Source organism: Anabrus simplex, chromosome 8, assembly GCF_040414725.1.
Source record: "Anabrus simplex isolate iqAnaSimp1 chromosome 8, ASM4041472v1, whole genome shotgun sequence".
Lineage (NCBI taxonomy): Eukaryota > Metazoa > Arthropoda > Insecta > Orthoptera > Tettigoniidae > Anabrus > Anabrus simplex.
The window spans coordinates 166,202,853-166,227,484 of NC_090272.1; the positions used below are offsets into that span (position 1 = coordinate 166,202,853).

At 37.6% G+C, this 24,632-nt stretch overlaps 1 protein-coding gene across 1 annotated transcript in view; it reads right to left on the reverse strand.

The window, feature by feature from the left end:
• Nucleotides 1-24,632, reverse strand: part of LOC136878917 (aldo-keto reductase family 1 member B1) — a 71,851-nt gene that overhangs the window by 34,479 nt on the left and 12,740 nt on the right. Inside the window, exons 2-5 of the mRNA XM_067152530.2 lie at nt 22,114-22,281; nt 21,914-22,030; nt 15,144-15,335; nt 2,437-2,643 (exon numbers count right to left, since the gene is read on the reverse strand). Coding sequence (XP_067008631.2) covers nt 2,437-2,643; nt 15,144-15,335; nt 21,914-22,030; nt 22,114-22,281 — 684 coding nt within the window. The remainder of the gene's footprint in view (nt 1-2,436; nt 2,644-15,143; nt 15,336-21,913; nt 22,031-22,113; nt 22,282-24,632) is intronic.

The following is a 24,632-nucleotide window of genomic DNA, read 5'->3' on the forward strand; positions in this document are numbered from 1 at the left end:
AAGGCAAGTGTATCAATTGAACTGTAAAATTGTATCAAGGAGTATAACTCTGTCCTAATTGATATCTCTGAGTTTCAGGTAACATGGAACCGTCAGTTATTGGTTATACATATGAGATGACTGCACGTATTAACATGAACAACTAAAATAGAGGGACCTCGAAGGATCTGGCCAGGAATGTGATGGACATTAATGAATAATATTTATGGTTGAGAGCTGAACACGGAAGGTGACACTGTCGTGGAGCAACAACCCAGGATGAGTACTTGAATATCATCTAAATGTTCCGCCACGTAGTTGCTTATTTTAGATGTAGAGTAGTATTTATTTTAATGTCGATTTAAGACATGTTCAATTTTCAACTTGAAGGCGACCGTTATTTGTTAATCATTGCGTTGTATTAATTATGATCGTTGCGTCTAGTGCAGTGAGTCAATCTATGTTGTGATAATATGCGACGGGTCGTGTAAGTTTTCTTTTAATATCTGCTAGCAAGGTTTTACGGAATGGTTTTTCGGCATCGATGTTATTGGTACCGTAATGGTGTTATGGTGATGAGCATTAACCTAACTCATGGCTCAAAATACCCCGGAGGAGCTTAGTATTTGCGACGTGCGATTCTGTGGTCTTCAAATATTATGTGCTTGTGCAGAAATGCGGTGTTTGATAATGGAAGTGTGATATTCTCGTGATGATACGGTGTTAATGCGGCAACGTATTTAGTAGTTTGACGTAATTGCCTGAATAGATTATTCCTAAGTATTGTGAATTCACCGTGCATGACGATTTGTGCGATGTGATAAGGTGTTTGATACAGTAGGATCTTTGAAAATATGTACGTGGATAATGAGATGTGGATGGTTATAGACGTGTCATTAGGATTGCGTATTTTATGATGATGTAATGTGAAGGTCCTGATGATAGCATTGGCGTTAGGAATTGTGTTGGTCATGCGTGAATTTTGATGTTGTTGTGATGAATGATTTATTTAGGCACGAGGCCGTATTTTAGAATAATGTTATTGGATTTTGCACTCACGAACACTAATAGATGATCGTCACATTTATCCTATTTAAATACAAGATTGACCAGAGCGCACGGTATTAAAGGGATGTTTAGGATCTTCACAAAATAAACGATAACGTATAGATATTCGGTCATGTCGCAAAGGGAATATGATCTCCTACGGTAAGTAAATCATTTCTTTGCTAGTTGGATATTTTGTAGATCATTTGAGTTGATGCCTAGTGCTGATGTAGTTATTTCAGGCCAAACGTCGCAGTGGAATCCGGAGGCGCAGAATCAACGTAGTTAGAGAAGGTTATTGTAGATGCTGCAATGTCTATTGATGTCCTTTATCTAGGTGCAGTCTTCGATGAATGTTCGAGAGAATTGAGTCTGTCTTTTAAATGCATGATTTTGGTGGATGACATATTATGTTACGATTCTGTGTCTTTCAAACATTTCTCTTGCATTTATGATGATTTATGAAGTTAGAATAACGGTGTTTTCAAGTTGCTAGGTAGACAGTTTACCGATAAATAAGGCGATGATTTAAATTAGAATGACGGAATATTATGAGATATTTGAGTAGGAACAGTATTTTGAAATGGACGATTCAATAATTCCCAATTATTTATTTCGAAATACGTGATGGATAATAGATCTTTCACTGTAAGCCTTCAGCAGTGGGACACTTTGTCTCTTTTGTTTTTCGATTTTCTCTTGATTAACGATGTTATAATTTCTTTGTAACAAGAGCAAGAAGTTAGGTGTTTATTTCAATTTAAACGTAACATTTTTTTTTTTTTCTTTCTATATCCGTTTGTGTTGCTAATAATTTGCTCATAATGTAATTGACATTCGAAGTTATTTGAATCATTAAACGGAAAATCCTTCCATAAATGAAACATTTTATAGAGTTCTCATTTGATGTAGCGTAGGAATTACTAGGATAGTTATCTAATTTAGGATGAAATGAAATGAAATGATGGTCAATGTATCTTGATGAATATGCCAATATCCTAGATCTCTTAGCATTCTGTTGCGGAATATTCACGTAATTTTAGGCAAGAAATTATGATTATTTTCTACGTTTAAACCACACTAATAACAGTCCACTATATAAACCTGTGACCCGACTCGTCGGACTTACACGTCCCTAGAGTAGAGGCTTCATGAATCTCCGACTGCTTTGCTTTGCCGCGGCGCTACCCAACACTGAGATACAGAATTGAAATGTGCAAAATGGTCACAGGGATTGCTGTCAGGGCTCAATATATAAAAGATTTTATCATAAACAAAATGCAAACCTTTTCAGTTTTATAAAGCTACAACTCGTGAACTCCATTAAACTTATATCAATGACTTTCCAGGTTTCTTCAGGCACGCTAAGCCCTTGGCAAAATTCAAGAAAGGGACAATGAATCAATATACCTGGTATTTCAGTAAGATCTGAGCAGGAGTCTTGCCATACTTTTCAGCCACTTGCTTCAATTTTGGATCATCCATTAACTGAGGATCATCTGGCTTTGCCCAAGGACGATCAGGTGATCCCAGAGGACTGTAGGCAGTGATGGTAATATCCTTTGACTTGCAGAAATCCATGAGTTGCTTCTGGTTTAAGTATGGATGGCACTCCACCTGAAGCACAAAATCCGGTATAATATAGAGAGGGAACAAACAATTACACACATGTGACAGGCAGTAAAAAAGGAGGCATTATCGATATATAAGAACAATTTCAATCACAAGTGTCAGTGGGGAGGCTACTGCCTGTATAAAAATGCCAATGAAGACCACAAATCAGCCACTAAATGAAAAGCTGACAGACTAAGGTTGTATAACTTCTGAACAAGCAAGGGTCATTGGCTTGCAAATATTTTGAACAAGTTGCTTTATCTTTGGGGATAGTTTGTCGCTGTTTTGTTTATTATGTGTTATCACACACCTACCATCCTTCCAAACTGAAAAATCGGGAGATTGGGGGTGGGGGTGTGTCAGATTAAATTGTCGGTTATGCGAAGAACATTTGGATTTTTCTTACCAACATGATGCATACAAAGGCTACGTTACTCCAAAAAATATACAACTAGAAAATATATATTAAAAGTTCATCTGCTTTAACAGGCAGATATGCCGATCCCTTTTCAGCAGCTAAATTTATTAAATGACAAGGGCATCCTACAATTAAACTAAAAAAATTTCCCTTCTCAACAGCCCTGCCACATCCATCTGTAACCCTACCACCACCAGGGCATTATCTGTACCAAGAGCAATGCATTTGTTTGAGAGGATGTTGTATTATTTCAAGTCAGTGAGTAAAAGACTGGCAATGTTAATGCCTGTTGCAATTCCTTTTAAAACAGGAAATGCTAAAAGACAACTCTGAATTTGTTGAAGTGGGTTGCAGAAAGTAACCACAATTGGGTAGAACTTTGAATCACTTTGGTTACTACCATTCATTACAAATGAAGAAAAACATTAGGCAAGCAATAATTTTCTCTTTTTATTCACTGCACATTTCTGCAAGGTTGACTGAGGTTTTAGTTCTGGCAGAGCCATATTTTGCGGCAATTTTTGAGTCCAGGAACATGTTCCTAAATAAAGGACCAGCGTGATTGGAACAATTAACAGGGAGGTTATATTCAATAACAAACAACATGAACAATACTTCTACATGCGTTATACTGTCAGTGTAGATTACATGTCTTATAAACAGTATAAAATGAGAATGTTGAGCTTCTTTTTGACTCTGTTATATATGGAAAGTTATCCTAGTACACACTTTAAAATGTCACCTAATATTTCTTCAATATATTACCGAGGAACCAACAAAATCACTCTGTTACAATTGACAAATTTCTTTGTCATGGTTAATATTGATATAATTTGATTACGATCTTTCATTTTATTTAAAGTATCCCCGTAATCAATACACATCACTTCACAAGTGAAAACACATGCAATTTCAATGTCCAAGCGTAATACAGTACGTTTTGTCTTACTGGAAGACTTCTTCAGCCGTAGCACATTGAATGTCACTCTTGAATACATTGAATACCACTGAATACATCAACTTTTCTGAGCAATCTTTAGAAAAGGTCTGCTACTGGTTTTACGTCGCACTGACAGATAGGTCTTATGGCGACGATGGGATAGGAAATGGTTAGGAGTTGGAAGGAAGCGGCCGTGGCCTTAAGGTACAGCCCCAGCATTTGCCTGGTGTGAAAATGGGAAACCATGGAAAACCATCTTCAGGGCTGTCGACAATGGGGCTCGAACCAACTATCTCCCGGATGCAAGCTCACAGCTGCGCGCCCCTAACCGCACAGCCAACTCGCCCGGTAGAAAAAGTCTGTGCGACTGTTTTGGTTACATTCTACAAAAATTTATTACGAATATTTTAAAATAACACACTTAAAACAACAACTAGAGTACAATAATTCTGTGTAAAAAACTTTGTTAAAAACAGTCAGCAGCTGACTGTAGCTCGATTAGAGTTTCAGTGTACTGATTGTGCGTTTCTTCAGCTATAGCACATGATGTGGAAGAGAAAAGGGGCCTCCCTTACAGTTGGTTTTGTCAAAATGTCGAAGTGCCAGAGGCTTTTGAACATAAATCTGGTCAATATAAAGGTCTGGAAAGGGAAAGAATATCTTGTTGATTTAAAGTGCTGAAATGAATCACATTTTTTTCTTGTTGAGAAAATATTGAAACTTACCCTATCTGTACTCGTCCCTATGGCTGACTGCCTCCAAGCTAAGCGTTAGTTTGTTCTTTACCGTACTGCTGCGCGTATTGTACTTGTGTCTTCTCGCACCTTGAGGGACCTGACTTGGAGGGGTTGGGGAAGTGTGGGCAAGGGAAGGGGAAAATGTTCCACTTGTATGCAAATTGGGCAGGAGGGATGTTTGTTTATAAGGGGCTTACTTTAAAATGTTTGAATTTCCATGACTTTAAGATAAAAGACCTTCGTTCGTATAGTGGATTTTTGTTGTGTTGAATATCACTCAGATTATTATTCTTATTGAAAATCTGGTCCAATCCTATATAGATATTCTTGTATACGCTCATCAGATTCCCATTATGTATTATTTCACGTATGATTAAGCCTTTGTTTATATTAGTTTATTGGTAGCCAGATTCAGCCACGTGTACGCTCATAGCCAAATATTTTCTGTGTTTGTTAGCGAGGACATGTTATTGGTATCTTTTAGAGAAATTTCTTCCCGTTTGACCAATGTTCGTAACATTGCACTGATCGCATTTAAGCTTATTCATTCCTGAATCTGAATATTCTTATTTATTATAATTTATGCTATTGTAGTTATAGAATACATTACTGTTAATATTATTGGTTGAAAATGAAACTTGGTAATTGTGGGTTTTTTTTTTTTTTTTGGAATAAATTTGTAATTTGAAAAATCCCCAGGTTTGTAAATGTGAACGTGGAATATTCAGACTTCTTATGTTTTTCAGGTGTTAATTTTATGCTATTCTCTCTTAACTTTGCCTATGATTTTTAATGATATGATATTATTGCTAAACCCATTTAAACTATAGCTCATTCCATGTTAAGAAATCAGTATTGCTCTTATGACAACAGGGTTGCCATACCGAACGGCTCTGTTCAACACCATGATAGGAAAATGGTGGCACCATATATTTGTGAAATTCAGTATTTAAGAAGACGAAAAGCGGAAGAAACTAAGCTACAAATTATTTTTATGGACTATAGGGGACAGGGGTTTTACAGGGGGCTCTTGTTGGTTTGTACACAGAGGTAAATTACAGCACATAAACAACCTCAGCATTGAAGTGTAAGACAAACTGAGGGTGAAAATAGAAAAATAATTTTTATGGGCTCAAAGGCTGAGGGATGCATTTAATAAATTTCTCCAAGCAATAAAGGCTAAGGCAACAGAGGAGAATGAGTCCGAAGAAGGCGAAACACCTGTTAAAGAGCGAAAAGACTTAACCGAGGAGGAAAAGTTAGCAATATTGCGCGATGCCCATATGTCCCTTATAGGCAGACACCAAGGGATCACAAGAACGTTAGCACGTATTAAAGATGTTATACAGTGGCCGAATATGAAGAAGGATGTAGAAACATTTGTATGTTCTTGTCCTTCGTGTCAGAAAAATAAAATTACGGGTCCAGAGGTTAGAATGCCCATGATTTTAACAGACACCCCGAACCAAGTATTTGAAAAAGCAGCAATCGACGTCGTGGGACCCCTGCCGGTTACAGAGAGACAACACAAATATATACTTACCTGTCAAGACCAGCTGTCAAAATATTGAATTGCCAGCCCAATGGTCAATCAGGAAGCTGAGACGGTAGCAAAAACACTAGTAATGAATGTAATTGCCATGTTCGGGATTCCAAGTAAAATTCTAACAGATATGGGAAGTAATTTCATGAGTCAAACTTTTAAGAGGTTATGCACAATTTTGAGAATCGAAAAGATCCATACAACGGCATTCAGGCCACAATCAAACGGGAGTATTGAGCGATCACACCGCGTGATCATAGAATATTTGCGTCATTACGTATGTAAAGAGCAGAATGACTGGGATGAATATCTACCAACAGCTACTTTTGTGTATAACACTTCTAAACACAGTAACACAGAGTTCACACCATATGAATTGATATTCGGGCGAAAGGCTAATATACCGGGAATTTTGCAGAGAAAACCAGAGCCTACTTATAATGAGTATCAGAATGTAATCGAAGGCCTAACCCGTAGATTACAGGAAAACCATGAGATCGCACGCAAAACTGATTCAGAGCAAGGAGCGGGAGAAACAAAATTATGAGAGAAAACAATGGGAAATAGATTTTCAGGTAGGCGATAAGGTATTATTAAGAGATGAAACCTTGAGACGAGGGAGGTCATCAAAATTTGAACCACAATACAGAGGACCTTACGAAATAGAGCGAATTGATGGTGTAAACTGCTTGTTGAAAATCAACAAGAAAGGTAAGCTAATCAAAGTACACAAAAACCGCCTAAAACTTTACGTGTAGAGGGTCGAAGCACAGACCACAGGATGGAGGATTGCCCCAATTTAGGCCGCAGTAAGGCGACACTTCTCCTTACTCCGACGGCACTTTGGAAGTATCGACGATTGCTGGTAGGATTAGTTTGAAATATCCCACCAAATCACGTCCTAAATTTCATGAGAAGTTTTTAGATATTAAAACCTGAATGATCGAGGGGCTAAGAAATAATTGGCAGAGCGGAACACATGGCGTGTTATCGTGAAACCCTTCAGAAGGGTTATGGTCCGTGAGAGCCTAACCTAGTTGTCACTTCACACATCGGGATTCGAACTGAGAGTCCGATCTTATAGAGTGATGTTAGATATAAACATGGAGATCTATTGATATGATATGTGCATGCAACAAGGTGAACACAAAGATCCAGCTTAACTAAAAGTGAAAAGTATATCCATAATAATAATAATAATAATAATAATAATAATAATAATAATAATAATAATAATAATAATAATAATAGAATACAGTGTTGAGTAGAGCGAAGGGATGTTTGAACTTGACCAGCTCAAGCTAACATAACGGCATTCATCAGATAACGAAGCACTTAGAAAGGGACACTGTCAGAACACGGCAGCCAGGCCGCTACAGATAACAGGAAAGTGAGACTACTGAACCTTGAGCGAAAGTGTCCTTCAGTAGTTGCGTATACGGAAGTAAAGTGATCTAATAACTAAACAGGGGTACACAAATTGGGAGAGCTATACGAAATATGGTGGTGGCTACACTTAACAAAACCACATACAGGATACGAACCCCAACACGGGAAACATTCATTAGGGTGATACCATGTGCATACCACATGACATGATGAACATAACTTGCATTAGAAATGAGTTACTATGAATTATTATAACAGTGTTTGAAACATGTGTAATTGCAAATTTTTGCATAAATGTAGTACTCCTACAGTACGGTACAACAGAGACTTCTCTTTGCAGGTCACTTGTAAGGAAACAAGAAGACATACACTACATTCAAGATGTATTGGATAATTTATGTAGTGCTTACAGTATATTTTCCGGGAAAAGTAGTTGGAAATGGGATAGATTTTCAAATAACTCCATGTGAGAAAACCCGAGGGATATATTTTAAAGATGAGGGAAACGTACAATTGTCTACTACAGAGTGGAGATTGGTCACTTATGTCAATTTAAGTAAATTAGCAGAGGCATACTAGGAAGAACATACAGAAAACACAGGTGTTATGTTATCAGTTACAGAGTGAATTTAATTTTACCTGCCAACACGAAGTGCAGACGGAGATTAATCGCTTACAGAGAGTACAGGAATTAAGGGACACTTTGAAACAATTCACTAATACAGTGAAACACGAAAAGAGAGGTTTATTTAATTTCATAGGTACATTATCGAAAACATTGTTTGGGACGCTCGATAGCGATGATGCTGAGATGTACCAAAATAAAATTTCGGAATTAGAGAAAGAACAACTTTCAACACTTAAACTCGCGAAGGAACAACTTACTGTCACACGGTCTACACTACAGTCATTGAACAATACTTTATACGATGTAACAGCTAATGAGCTAAAATTAAACAAGAATTTAGAACAGATAAAAGAGTTTTTGGGAAATGAAACAAATCAATTAAAACGCAAGTTCACTCAATTAGATATTGAGATTGCCATTAACTGACATTTGATAGAGATAGAGGATCTCATTTCACAAGTGTATGATCAATATAAGGTGATATCAGATGGGATAATGTATGCACAATTGGGGATTATTAATATGCAAATTTTGAGCCCTTCTGAGATTTTAAAAGCTTATAGGAAATCCTAAGATCAGTTTCCACAAGGGATGACCCTCCCTTTAGAGTTGGATATGGCTCGAGATTATTTAATTTACAGGATTGCAACTGCAAATGCATTCATAAATAAGAATATGTTGGTGTATGTAATTGAAATGCCTCTAAGTGACAAGAAAAACTTTCAGTTATATAAAATAATTCCTTTCCCTACGCTAATGAAAGACAGTGATTATAATGCAAATCATGATAATGTAAATATTGTAAAAGAATATGTTCATATCAGGATAGAAAAAGACTTATTGATTCAGAGCAGCAGTTACATGCATATTTAAGTAAAGAACAAGTGAAAGACTGCAAACAGGTAGATGAAATTCACAGAGTGTGTACATCTAGTATTGTGTTAAAATTGGTACATGGACAAAAGACTGCATTTTAACTTTATTGAAAGGGACAACAATAATGCCAAGTGAGTGTAATAAAAACAATCAAAGTTAGTCAGCTTGTATGGTTACCTGTAAGTGACAATAAATATTTATATTTGACTCCATCACTTACAAGGATAACAGTAGTTTGTGAGGAAACACATAATGTAAATTTAGTAAATGTGGGTATAATTACAATGTATCAACCTTGTACAATTTACGGACCAGATAGTAAGATACGGTCCACAGGTAGTGTTAACAAAACATACGAAGGATATAATTCCTGACATTTTATTAGAATATGAATGTTGTGAATATCTTAATAGTGATATAAAACTAAATGACTTACCTGAGTTAAAAGAGGTACCACTACACAGTCTGCTAACACATATAGACAATGTCAAAATTTCAGGAGTAAAAATTGAGGACGTGGAAAATTTAATATTGGAAAAGGAAAAAGAGTTGTATACAAAGCAATTACATGCTGATATCAATGTGTATAAAATCATAGTGTGGACGATAATGGCTATTGTGGCTCTAGTACTTTTGTTAACATGTTGCAAGTGTTGTCCTTGCTTTTCGGGAATTTTTAAGAAAAAGCACTGGGATCATGCTACTGCTTGCTGCACTCGAATGTGCTTTAAGCAGAAAATCATTAATGAGAATAGGGTTAAAGAAAGGTCATCAGATGATGACTTAGTGGTCCATTTTGAGAGACCAAGGTTAGCGAGTAGTCGCGCCAGTATACATGATTCAGAAGTCAATGTAGTTGCAATTGACGACACAGTACAAACACCCAGTAGCTTGAGATATAAAGAGAAAGGTAGAGTTTAAAGATACTAATGCCACACAGGGAAGACATTCCACATCCAGGGAAAGTGTAAGCAAACACGAGTGTTTGACAGAAGTGTTTGCGTCAAGAGGATGCAAAGCACTTCTTCCCAGGCGGGGAGGTGTCGTAAACGGCGGCTCACGATGCGCCTTCCGTGTATTAACGAGAGAGCGAACGGGTTCGAATGGGATTCGAATCCGCGAACTCCAGGGTAGAAGGCCTGCGATTTGAAAAGTAGCAGGCATATAAACGCATGTATATATGAAGGGAAATTGTAGGAGTGTGTGTATATTGATAACTCATAATTCATAAATGACAGTAATAATAATAAGAGAAATAACAGAATATTTCAAAGAAGGATTTAGAATATTCGATGTTGCTTTGGAGCTCGTAAGCCAAGAGCTTTGTGTCTCAATATTGTGAAACATTGTGTAAGTGAAATATGCACTTCTTTTGGGTCAGAAATATACAGAGTCACGTGTAAAGGGCATAGAAACAGTTTCCAAAGTGTTCTAGAACAATGTGTGTAATGTAACGTGACTGGGTGGTTCCATGTGAAAGAACCAATCAGAGAACAGTGCAGTCGTGACGTGAACTAGTGACTTGTGGTGGTGGTATATGAATCAGTGGGATTATTCGAGAAAGAATAGAAGAAACTATAAGACTTGGTAACTTGTAAACAACAGGGCTTTTGACTTTCATCCCTCGAAGGAGGCTTTTGACTTTCATCCCTTGAAGGAGGCTTTTTGACTTTCATCCCTCAGAGGAGGCTCTTCGACTGTCGGCAGTATCGCGCAGCAGAGTGAATAGTTAATTAGGGAGAACTGTTGGAGTGCTGGTAGACTTAGCATTCAGTTGCAGTACGCAGTAAAGTGATAGTAAGATAGAGGGGTATCAGGCTCTTGAACTGAGTGGGATTTGTTGCTGAACAATCACAAAGATTCTCTACACCGATTGTCAAAGTAGGTGTTGGAATATCAGCTTATAGACTTTTTTCTTTGCTAGGGGCTTTACGTCGCACCGACACAGATAGGTCTTATGGCGACGATGGGATAGGAAAGGCCTAGGAGTTGGAAGGAAGCGGCCGTGGCCTTAATTAAGGTACAGCCCCAGCATTTGCCTGGTGTGAAAATGGGAAACCACGGAAAACCATTTTCAGGGCTGCCGATAGTGGGATTCGAACCTACTATCTCCCGGATGCAAGCTCACAGCCGCGCGCCTCTACGCGCACGGCCAACTCGCCCGGTAGCTTATAGACTAGCAGCTCAATTGTAATTTATAGAATTCATGTCGCTGTGAAGAGTAACGAGTTCCAGGGATACCTATGCAGAAGAGAAGACAAGAATAGAAGAGTGAAGACGTCAGCTGTACAAGAATCAGCTATACTCCGTAGTTAAGTATTCAGCAGTAAATATATATATTATAAGTATTCTTGTGTGTACTAGGAACAAGACTTAAAGACTTTCACAGAGACCTGAAGTCAAGAAGGGTAATTGGTGTCAGAGATTTTGTGTTGTATGTATTATTGTGTACATCATTGTATGAATATTCTGGGTTTTTAGAATATAATTATTAATCAACTTGCCAATCTGATTATACGCTCCCAGAACTCCGAACCCAAGTCCTCAGCCTGTTGTACATCCCTTAGGGTCACGACAACCCACATTTTTTACCTCCAATAACCCACCCTCCTAACCCACCTTAAACTACCCCTCCTTCATCTATCTCCCCATCTTATTCTTCCTCAACACCATTTAATTTCAATTTCTTTTATTCTTATCTTATTCCACTGTTCCTCTTCCTCTATTAATTTATTCTATCTTTTGGTTCTTCTCATTCATACTCAACTCCTGCCTTGCGCCGATTTCGACTACTTCAATCAAGACCTGAATATTTTAAGTTTTAAAAAATTGCGCACTGTACATATACATTTTCATTTGTTTCCGGTATTGCGCTTTTTACTGTATTTTTTTCTCTTCACAATTTTATTGTTTCTTCACGTCAACTGTTCTAAGTATTCTATAGGAGCACAATTACTTATTCAATTATATTGAATTGTATTATATTTATCTATATAATTACTTTCCCGCGACCGAGGAAAATTACTGGATCTTCAAGCTATTCTCCATTTTACTTTGGCGTTTGAAACCACAGTGCCTAATGTTGAATGTGTCGCGCTGATCACCAGGAGCTGGCAAGTTGCTTCAATGGATCTACTCGTCTTCAACTCCTGCACGATTATGGATCTTCGTATGTGTTCGATAGTGATGCGACTTTGCGCCTGACAGTTTTAAAAACTGGCTCATTTAAACGTTCTCCGCTATTCGTAAACATTGTGGGACTTTGCCCAGCGCTGCGTGTGCCATGCTGCCGCTCAGAGAATTGCGCACTGTTTTCTTTTGAGTGACTTGCATTTTACTACTTCTGAGTTTTCCAGTATCTACCCCCGTTCATTTTTATATCTCCTCTTCTACTGATCCGGACTGTACTTGATCTTTCATTTCCTTTTCCTATGCATTGTTTTTCATGTTTTAATCGGCAGATTATGACCTGGACTAGGGTCGAAACCGGTACCATTTTCACTTATTATTAAATAGGAATGTAATTCACTACATTTCTTATTCTTTTGTATTGAATAGGTTGAATCTCTTTATCAATTATTTCAATTTTAACTGTAATATTCTTCAATACGGAACAATGAAATTTTTAACTTAAAAAAAACTGGATGTCGAGAACCTGCTGAAAGCCAGATTTGGAGACAACTAGCAGGAGTTCGACAGTTTACAATTTTATGTTTCAGCACTAAACATCGGTTCAACGTCAGATACTGATAGGCTGACTCATGATGACAACTTTGACTGTTTGCATGAGGATGAAGTATTACTTGTAAGACTGTAAACATCCATATAGCATTAACAATGTGTTAATAATAACTTAATTTACTGTACATGATGCGCTGTAGCTAACAATAAAGTCAATAAAAATCTTTGGAATCAAATGAATGTTTCAAATTATGTGAATAAAAGGTTGTATCAAAACTTATTTTGTTCATTGAATTGGTTCAAAACGTATTAAGTGAAATTTTATAATTAGAATGACTCCTTCATGTATTGGGAAATGATTTTAATCATGACTGATTCGGGAACATAATCTCAACACCTACATTTTGATGTTTAGAATTTTGACATGTCTTATTTGGTTAGGAAGTAAAACTTTTTTTTTAACTTCCTGTAAAATGATAATCTGTGCACTTAATACAATTTGAAACGATGCTCCTCATATGGTGAAGCAAACAGTGTCCCAAACGAAGTTGCATCTTCATAGCGGATGGAGACCCAATCAGCTGCCTTGAAAGAATATTCGCCGGCGGATATTTATAATGCAGACGAGACTGCACTATTCTACAAATTAATGCCGAACAAACCCCTTGAATTCAAGGAAAATAAGTGTTTTTGGGGCAAAATCTCAAAAGAACAGATAACGGCTCTTTTGTGCACGAACTCCACAGGGATGGATAAACTGAAGCTTCTCATAACTGGAAAGTTTGGCAAGCCAAGGTGCTTCAAGGGAGTACAACATCCGCCCTGCAAATATAGACACAACAACAAGGCATGCATGACATCAGTGCTGCTTCTAGCATGTCAGTGTTTGTTCTACATCAGGCATTAGACACTGTGTACATTTCACTATAGAGGTGAGTCTCAAATAGTTTTTCTCCCTTTTAATTTCTTTTCTGTTTGTTAATTCATTCCTAATTCTGACTATCAATTCCAGTTTTACTTCTTTGCCTGAGGTCCTAACTCAACTTACAGACATCCTATTATGTCAAGAAGATCACAACCATAATTATTATATGTATTTTAATGTTATAATTATTTCTGCAACATTGTCTTTATCTGATATACATATGTTTAATTATCACATGATGTTTAATTTTTATTTTGGCTCAAGATGGCCACTAAGACTAATGTAATGCAATATTATCTCCATTTTACAACTGTGAACTTCATCAATAAATAAATAAATAAATAAATAAATAAATAAATAAATAAATAAATAAATAAATAAACAAATAAACAAATAAATAAATAAATAAATAAATAAATAAATAAATAACACTGACATAGGATCATTCAGCGAGACAATTTTACCATATTTTTACAAGAATATAGAAAAGCAAAGAATGGGAAGACAAATGTATAACCTCATTTTATGGTACTGCAAATGTTTCCTCTGTAACCATAACCATGCACTTTTAAATTAAAATTTTTTGGTATGCTTTGTTATAATAGCAATCCAATAATTGGGATTTTATTTTTTTATTTTTTTTGCTATTCATTTTATGTTGCACCGACAGACGTCTTATGGTGACATTGGGATATCATAGGGCTAGAACTGGGAAGGAAACAACTGTGGCCTTAGTTAAGGCATGGCCCCAGCATTTGCCCTGTGTGAAAATGGAAAGCCACAGTAAAGCATATTCAGGATTGCTAACAATGGTGTCTGAACCCAACATATCCCAAATACAAGCTCACAAAATGCATAACCAACTTGCTCAGTATATTCACTATGTGAATAACACTGGGTGCAGTGGAAGCAACATCTCGCCTGATATGAAATGCAGTTGGATACCTAAAGAGATTCCCATTCTTATACAGAGAAATTAATAAATCTAGGAAGGCCAAAGAAATGCTGGCTATATACTGTAACTGGTATTTCCATCACACAACTGACCTCTCAAACTTCACCTAAAATTATTTATTTTGTAAAAGCTGATTTAAAGATCCTTATCTTGCTCTCCCTATTATATCAAGCCTCAATACTCTCCCCTAATTTTAATGCCTCCTTTATGCCTTTCTGATTTCAAGTTCAGTGAGAAAGCAGTGAAATATTAGGTCATTAGAAAATGAACCGCATAAATGAGCCATTCTTGAACATTATATGCTTAACTATGCTTAGCTATTACCTTCATGCATTTTATGTAACCTCTCCAAGTATTGAAAGAAAACAAAATCCAACAATCGGGCCATAAACTTAACCAGTTGCTACCAACCTGGTTAGTGACAGGTTTGATTTCTGCAACATCAAGAATCCGTTGGATCTGTGCAGAGTTGAAATTAGACACACCAATAGACTTGGTAAGTCCCATCTTCACTGCTTTTTCCATTTCTTTCCATGTATCCACGTAGTCTGCATCACTGTACAATGTCTTGCCATCTTTTTCTGGAAACAGATCATCTCCTTCCTAAAAAAAAATATCCAATGTTATTTCATTTCACATAAATAAAAAAGAATCCCAATCTCTATAGCTCATAATAATAATAATAATAATAATAATAATAATAATAATAATAACAATAACAACAATACCACAAACTACTTAATAATAATAATAATAATAATAATAATAATAATAATAATAATAATAAATCACCATCCCACAAACTACTTTTACAATTTCTGGAGACTCCAAGATACCAGAATTTTGTCCTGCAGCAAACCTTTTCCATGCCAGTAAATCCACAGACACTTGGCTGGTATATTCAAACACCTTCAAATATCTGTACCACCGGACTCAGCCAAGATTGAACCCGCCAACTACAGTTCTGAACTACACAAACTGGCACAAATATGTATCCTTCATTAATGACCATAAAACAGAGGCAATACTACATATTTCTCAATCATTATTCCTGACGATAATGATATTTTACAATTAGAACTTCTTTTAGTGGTGTTCTACCCTAATAAATGTAACTGGATTTGTCCTCGATTTAAAATATTATTAATGCAGTTCTCTTATCACCAATTACCACACTTTATTATTATTATTATTATTATTATTATTATTATTATTTTTAAATGCTATTTGTTCAGGGTGTCGACCCATGTGGATCTTTTGCCCCTACTGGCACCATATTGTATGAACTTGCGTGTAATTGGAATGGCGGTAGTGTGGAATGTTGTGCGTGCAGAAAGGAAGATTAAGGACATCACAAACACCCAGTCCCCAGGCCAGGGATATTAATTACAATTAAAAACCCCTGATCCGGCCGGGAATCGAACCCAGGGTCACCGGGTGAACCACACTTTAGTTAAAGCATTCAAGTTATTGGCAAGTTTGATTTCCACAAACATGAAAAAGTACCCAAAGAGCATCAAATAGCCATGGCAGACAGATGAAATTCATGTGAAAGGTTTATTTTCACTACAAACTTGACCAAATCATTAGACAAGTATTATGAAACTTTCTTTTTCATAAAAAATCTCCTTAATCTGGTAATGATTTTATGCTTTGGTAATTTCTAACATGATATATATTTAGGGGAGAGGGGAGGCATGCCTGAAAATGGGTACATTTTAACATTTTAAATACGCTGCCTATTTTAAGGAATATGAAAAAAAAATTAATATTCACTGAAAAGACCCTGTTTTGTTTTCAAGTCCCACCGTGCTTATGTGTACACGTGTATAGTACAGGTCACACTAGATTCTTTGTTTTTCTAGGAAAATCTCGAAGATAAATGCATGCAAGGTGCTGTGGTGGACGCTGTAGAGACTATTTAACTTTTCAGCTAAAAATAGTTAAGTTTCAAGCTTCCATTTAAACAATAGGACTTGGTGGAGTTAATCTAAAAAACATTTGTAGCATGAGATAGTATTGCATGGGTCTCGGGCCACCTTTGAAATTCTTCAGTGGGGTGCAAGTGAATGGATCTGTAGAAGCAATGGTCAGAAAATATAAAAAGAGGTACTATACACCAGAGATACCTGAAGATGTAATGCTGTTGGCAGTAAAGGCAGTGTTGCATAAAAATATGATGAAACTGCAGGCAGCTGTTTCATCACTCAACACTTTTATTGTGTACGGAATGCCACGAGAGTAGTTACCGGTATTATAGAAGAACAAGCGCCAGTATATTCCATTAAGTACACCTTTTGGCAAATCTTTTTCTCAAGAGGAAGAAATTCTCATAATTATAACCTTCTTTGCTAGAAAATGAACTATGAGATGACATATCAACGAATTACAAACTTGGCATATGGTTATGTGAAGAAACTGGAGTGTGTCCAGTGAACTGGGGGGGGAGGGAGCATAACACTCCTGGTATGGATTGGCTTAAAGGTTTCAAGAACCACCACAAAACTCTGTCACTCAGAAAATACAAGCCTAAGTCGCAGTACAAGCTTCAAAGCACGAATGTTGCAGAATTTCACGGGAACTTAGAGAGGGCATTGAAAATACACATATTTTCTGCAGAATGCATTTTGAAACTTGATGAGACTACTGTAGTGTGTCCACTGTTGTCCAATCATCTCATGTGGTTACAGAAACTAGTGCAAAACAAGTTGACCAGGCAGTTTCTACCGAACGGACACCTGTGCCATCATGAATGCTGTTGGAAATACAATTACATTTGTGTTCATATTTCCAATGCATGATTCGTTCATAACAGAAGCACCACATGGAAGCCTTGGTCTAACCACAGCCCGAGTGGATGGATGACCTGTCCCACTTTCTTTGTCTTACTTCTGCTGGACAACCACAAAAGCCACTGCTCTTTAGGAGCAATTCTATCTGTAAGGGATTATGGCATTGTGATGCTGACGTTTCCACCTCGCTGAGCCCATTGCCTGCAGCCCCTGGATGCAGCCGTTTTGGATCCATTTAAGTCATGGTTTGCAGTGGCTCGGAATGACACAATGGTATCTAACCTAAGGTGGACCATAACAATTCACAACATTAAGGGTGTTGCTAACACTAACAAAACCTCATCTACCCCAAAGAATATTCTTGCAGGTTTTGAAGAGCTTGGCATTTGGCCATTTTCTAGAAATACTTTGGGTGATGAGGATTTTGCTCCAGCCAATGTAACAGGTAGACCTATTCCAGACTGTGAAGATAGCACACTGTGTAAGCCTACCATGTTTCAGGGTATAATTGGCACCACCGTGTAATCATGGCATCCTTTAATTTTAACATGTTGAGTACCACAGCGGACACCAGTGTCTATTTTCGGACTTCCTGCTAGGCCACAGCGGACATGAGTGTCTGCTGGCTCAAAATTCGTTAAGGTATGCACTTTTCCGACTTGATACGAAATTTGACCATATGGAATATCTGTCAGATCCCATTCGATTATAATTCACGTACCAGGCTTCAAAATTATTTTCAAGGACACGAGTGTTCACAGGCTCAAAATTGATAACATAAAGTAAAATTTTGAAATTTTGCTCTGTGGGCCAAAACTGTACTTTTGCTTTCTGGTGTTACAACAGCAACATTCTACGACGCTTTTAACGCAAAACTAAAAATTAACGCCAAAAAACTAGAATAAAATAAGGCGGACACCAGTGTACTGGGTGCGCATGCTAGTGTCCACTAGCGTGACCGCCTGGGCCCAAGCCAACATAGATTTCCCAACAGGCCACAGCGGACACTGGTGTCTGCCTTAATTTATTCCAGTTTTTAACGTTAATTTTTTACTCTTGCATTAAAAGCGTGGTAGAATGTTGCTATTGAAACACCAAAGAGCAAAAATACAGTTTTGGCCCTCAACGTATTAATACAAAAATTGGATTTAAAAATGTAATCGCGTAATTGTTGCATGTAAAAACTGCTTAAGAGATAAACAGAATTGCAATGTAAATTGCATATGAATGCACAATTTGCATACGCATATGGCTTATGGGCAGTTTAGCAACACTCATGCTTGCAAGATATCGCACAAAGTATAAATAGATAATAATAACACCGGTATACGTAAGACCCTTAGCTTATGAGTGGTATGACAAAGAGGTCGTGAAACAATATACAATTTATTCACCTGGGACGTATTAGTTCTCATTTGAAATAAGTAAGGCTATTGAGCTATAACTTGTCGGCACCTTCCCCAGGAAATACTGGCACTGCAGACTTTTTTTCGAGCTCGGCTTTCAAAGCCTTTCAACCAGGGGTGCACTGGTATCAGAACGCGCAGGCGAACTGCAATAAAATGAGCCGCTGAGAATCTAATTTACAGGGGGGAAAAGTTAGCGAAGTCCCATTTTCAAACTGTTTTAGCATTTTTAGGCATCATTTCACTCGATGTGCCCTTTGTTCTTCTGAAAGTGAATGGGGCACCCAAACGGAACAAACCTTTCTAACATGGAGATGGTCGTGTAGAACTGAATGAATAGCTGGTGCAGGGATGTGGAGGGTCTCTTCTATCTGCCGACATGTCAACTGCCTCTCTTGCTGCAACAGTTTCCTCACAGCTTCAATGTTTTCCTCAGTCACTGATTCAGACGGTCGCCTAGAACGAGGATCGTCTTCAATCCCAAAATTTCCCCTCTGGAACTCTTTGTACCAGCGGAAAATTGCTGTCCGATGTGGACAGTCTTTCCCCAGCACAGGAGTCATTTCCTTCAGGCACTGGTCAACAGTTAATCCACAAGCAAAATTGTAGCGAATAATTGTGCAATATTCACCTCTAAACCACGCTGACATCTTAACTTGCTTTCAATCCCACTGCTTGATAACAACTGGTGTGAAAGTTGCGCCTTGCTATCTTCTAGACCATTTTTCACCCCTCTTTTCATCCCTCACCATAACAGGGGTGTCCAGCAAACCGTTTTTGCACCCACACTCTTTTGAATGCAACACACTACTAACGTGCCTCAGTACGCAGAGCTATGCCGCTCGGTAAATATTGCTTAGTCTCTTCATCAATCACTTTTTTAATGACTGTCCTGATGACATGGAATCTATGACACTCATCCGCTACTTGCAGACATTGTTATCTCAGGTTCACATCGTTGCTCAATATGACTCGCTGAGTGATTGCTTAAGATGATGAAAGAGGAAGGGAATGAGTCATCATATCCAGTAGTCTGTGAGAGACCACATCTGTAGCTGAAAGTTAACACCATGTTGTACAGTTACAGTATTTTCCGGTGCAGTATTGTATTATTTGAGTGAGCATGAAATGGTTTCAAAACTAAAGAAAGTGGTTGTTTCCATGGACAAAATGTTAGAAGCATTAAACAGGCTGGACAAAGGAGAACTTTTGAAAAATATTGCTGTAGACTATGGCGTAGGGACTTCAACTGTGCCTGATTGGAAGAAAAACTGAAAAGAAATAGACTTCTGCTTTAAAATGAGAATCGTGCCACAGTGAAGGAAGCTAGAAATGAATCTTTAGTTGGATCATTATTTATGTGGTTTAGTGAAAGAAAAAAAAAAAAGAGCATAGTGTTCCGATTTCAGGGCCGATTTTACAAGAAAAGGCACTTAGTTTAAACAGCAAGATAGCAAATGGAGATCCTAAGTTCACAGCTAGTCAGGGTTGGTTGAAAAGGTGGAAAGCTTGGCATGGCATACGCCAGCTTTCAGTGACTGGTGAAAGTTTCTGAGGGGATAAAGTCGCTGCTGACAGTTTCATAAAGGAATTTCAGGACATTATTTGCTCCGATAACTTAAGGCTAGATCAGATATACAACGCCGATGAAACTGGGCTGTTTTATAGCATGCCACCAAATAAGACACTAGCATCTAAATTAGATGAAATGGCAAGGGGTTACAAAAGAAGTAAAGATTACATTACAATTATGGCTTGCGCCAATGCATCTGGAGGACATAAATTTCCTCTCCTGTTAATAGGGACATCAAAAAATCCACATGCTCTTAAAAATGTGAATCGATCTGCCTTGCTGGTTTCTTACACTTCCCAAAAGAATGCATGGATGGACAGTGGAACTTTCAAAAACTGGTTCTAAGACGACTTTGTGCTGAAAGTAAAAAGGTTTTTTAACGAAACAAGGTCTGCCACTGAAGGCTATTTTGTTCACTGACAATGTGCCGTCACATCCAGGAGTAGAAGAGTTGGTCAGTGGTGATATCCGAGTGAAATTTCTGCCGCCTAATGTAACAGCTCTGTTGCAACCAATGGGCCAGGGTGCATTGGAAAACTTCAAGCAGTTATACAAGAGGTAGCTGCTCAGCAAACTGATTGAAGAAGAGGAGGAGTACGGGTAATTTCAGTATTGAAATTAAATTTGAAAGACATTTATATGATCACATCTGCATGGGATCAAGTTAGTGAAATGACAATTAAAAAGTCTTGGAAACATCTATGGACTTCTGTCTGTGCATCTACCACCGAGGTTTGTGAAGTTGTGGACTCTTCCGAGTTCCTTGACACATTCGCACGCATTCCCAGATGTTCAGATGTAGATGAGAACGACGCAAATGACTTTGTTGAAAACCGACTGTAATTCAGGCTATGGCATAATGACAGATGAAGAAATTGTTGCCTCTTGTTCCTCGACAGGTAATGACGAGAGTGATGGTGAATTTGAAAATGAAACCAGCCCTCCATCAGAAGAAAATGACTCGTGGAGAGACAACGATGTAGCTGGACAAACTGATGGCCTATTTAGAATCCCAGGCAAACCACACCAGCAGAACTGATGTTAGTAAAATGTCTTCATGATCGTGCTGCGCGCAAACACTATACAAATGTAAAACAGAAAAAACACGCACATTATTTTAGTGCATAAACAGAGTCGTAAATGTAAGAAAAGTGTTCTTATATTTGTTTGTACAATTGAGAAAAGGTATTACTGTACAACATATGTTAACAGATTATATAATATGTACTGTATTTGTTTAGTTTTTTCCAGATTATCCAGATTTTCAATAACCCGGATCAATTCTGGTCTCACTTAATCCAGATAAATGAGGTTTTGGTGTACTAGAAAGTGCCCTAAATTAAGTGGAAAATGTGGAATAATAATCACTGGTGGGATTCTTCAAAACTACATAAAAACCATTCTTCTCACCTTATATGCCATTGGCCAATGAATAAGGTAGAGATCCAAGTATTCCAAACCCAAATTACTTAAAGACTGCTTCAGTGCTGGAATTACTAACTCAGGTTTATGGAATGTGTTCCACAGCTAGAAAGAGAGAAAATCCACTTAAACAGTTTAAAAATTCACTCTCATACAATACCTCAAGAAAATTTTGGCAAATGCAGTACCTTGCTGGTAATGAACAGATCATCACGTTTCACAACACCTTCATCAATTTTAGTTTTAATAGCCTGTCCCACTTCAGGTTCATTGCCATACACCAACGCACAATCTATGTGCCTGTATCCAACATCTATGGCATCTTTCACAGCTTGAGTCACTTCACCAGGTTTAGACTGAAATTTAGAGTACAACATACAACTATTAGCAAGATATATCACTACAAACACCACACACATTAGGCCTATAAAATACAAAAACACAAAATATAGAGAAAATTTCAGAATCTTGTTCTATGAACTTAACACAGAATTATAGACAAAAAATAACCTGAAAGAGTATTATATAATGTTCTATGTATACTGTATTTTATCATTCTAACGGTCAAATATGAGTTGGTTTCACTAGTAATGGTAATGATAGTGATTGTTGATGGTTGCATAAACAAGGTTATCATCCCTTATAACAACCCCACACCCTACAAAATGAAGTATATCAGGTTAGGAACATCAAAGACTGCAAGAGGCAGGAAAGCTGAACTCTTGCTACAAGACAATTGATCACAAGGTGCCAAAAGGCCAGCCACCAGGCCCTATAATGGTGAATGCAATAAGCTCTTAGGACACCATGACTGCAAGTTTTTAAACATTTTACCTTATTTGAAAATCGACATATGACCAGCAACCAGGTGGAATGAATTATTTTTATTTGTGAAACAATTTAGTAGAAGATAGAATTTATTGCCAAATTCAACATCCTTTTCCTTTTTCCAAACCTAGTCTAGTCAGGGCAAATATAGGCTAGGCTAGTTCCTCTCTATTTAAGACTTCATTCACCACCATGTTCCACTCAATATCTCATTGCCATATTCCACTGTAATCTGGATCTTCCTCCGCTTCACTTAACTTTCTTTTCTAATCCTGTAATTTGCTATGGCATTCTTTCCTTAGCCTTCAGCAGTATATGTTATTCCTATCTCTCTACATGTGACTTTTTCGAACACTTGTTTATTCCTTTCCATTACTTACCGGATTGAGCCGGGACCGAACCCGTCAACTTAAGCTAAGGAAGTCAGTGATTTATCGTCTCAGCTACTCAGCCGAGCCTTATACTTCATGTTTATTCCAACCCTGTGTGTTTCTATCTTTCCATATAAATGAATTAGTCACTTTTTTTTTTTTACTCTTTTCCATTTTGTTCCTTAAGTTTAGTAGAGAAACTCCCCATGAGACTAAGTTGCTGCTAACCAAACTAACCTGTTACTAACAGTGACCTCATAAACCAGAATATAACCTGTCACTAAGCAATTTTGCTGCAAACAATAATCTAACAAGCACCATTAGCAATTTTGTCACTAACAGTAACTTAACCCTCACTATCAACAATTCCAACACTGACAAGAATCCTCTCTATCAGTAATTCCGACACTGACAGGAATAAGTATTCAGGTCATTGTGTGACCTACCCAACTCTAACATAACTTTCTCACTAATAGTGCTTTCTGGTGAACCAGAACCTGTAGTCACTAACAACAACCATCAGGGGTCATTAAGGGAACCTATGGCTCCCCTGGCAGTGCTATGACTAACAGTAATGTTCGTGCACACTGTTGTTAGTGCACTAAGCATTTGTTATATTGGCAACCATGCTAAACCATCGACCATCAGAGCTCAGGGAGGAGAACTGCAGAGTGAGGAGAGAGAAACAAAGAACATGGTGTGAAGTCAATGCTGTTACAACAATTAACCCACTGATTTCTATATCCAGTCTTATATTCTGCATGAATTCATTGTCTAAATACTTGAAGCTCTCCTATAATGGTGAATGCAATAAGCTCTTAGGATACCGTGATTTGCAATGTCGCTAATTTTTATTGCTCTTTTGGGGGACACGGAGAGTGTATGAATTACATTCGGGCGTTCCCTGGGCAACGGTGACGTGTTAACACCGGCTGATCTTTCCAATCCAGAAGTAACATCAACTATTATATAATGACATTCATAAGTCGGGAAAGGTTCTTTTCAGAACCAAAAATGACCATATCTATAAACATAGAAGGTATGTCAACTTGTAAACAACAGCTCTTACAAGAACTTTGCCAAACAACAAACTGTGATGTAATATGTGTACAAGAAACTCACACGGATGTACACCAACCACATCATAGAATACCAGGTATGAAATTGGCAGCAGAGAGACCGCATGGACGATTTGGTAGTGCAGTCTTCGTCAAGCCAGATCTCCAGATACTCTCCACATCACTTACGGAAGAAAATGATATAGAATTGAACGCAGTGGAATTGAGCAATTCGGTTATAGTTTCCATCTATAAACCTCCTAATGTAACATTCTCATTCATGCCACCTAACCATCTCGATGATTGGAAGGTATCTTTCTTCATTGGTGACTTCAACAGCCATAGCAGTATTTGGGGTTACGAACAAGATAACGAGAGTGGTGAGAATGTTTTAGAATGGGCTGAGGAACACCATCTGTCTCTTATCCATGATAGCAAGCTCCCTTCTTT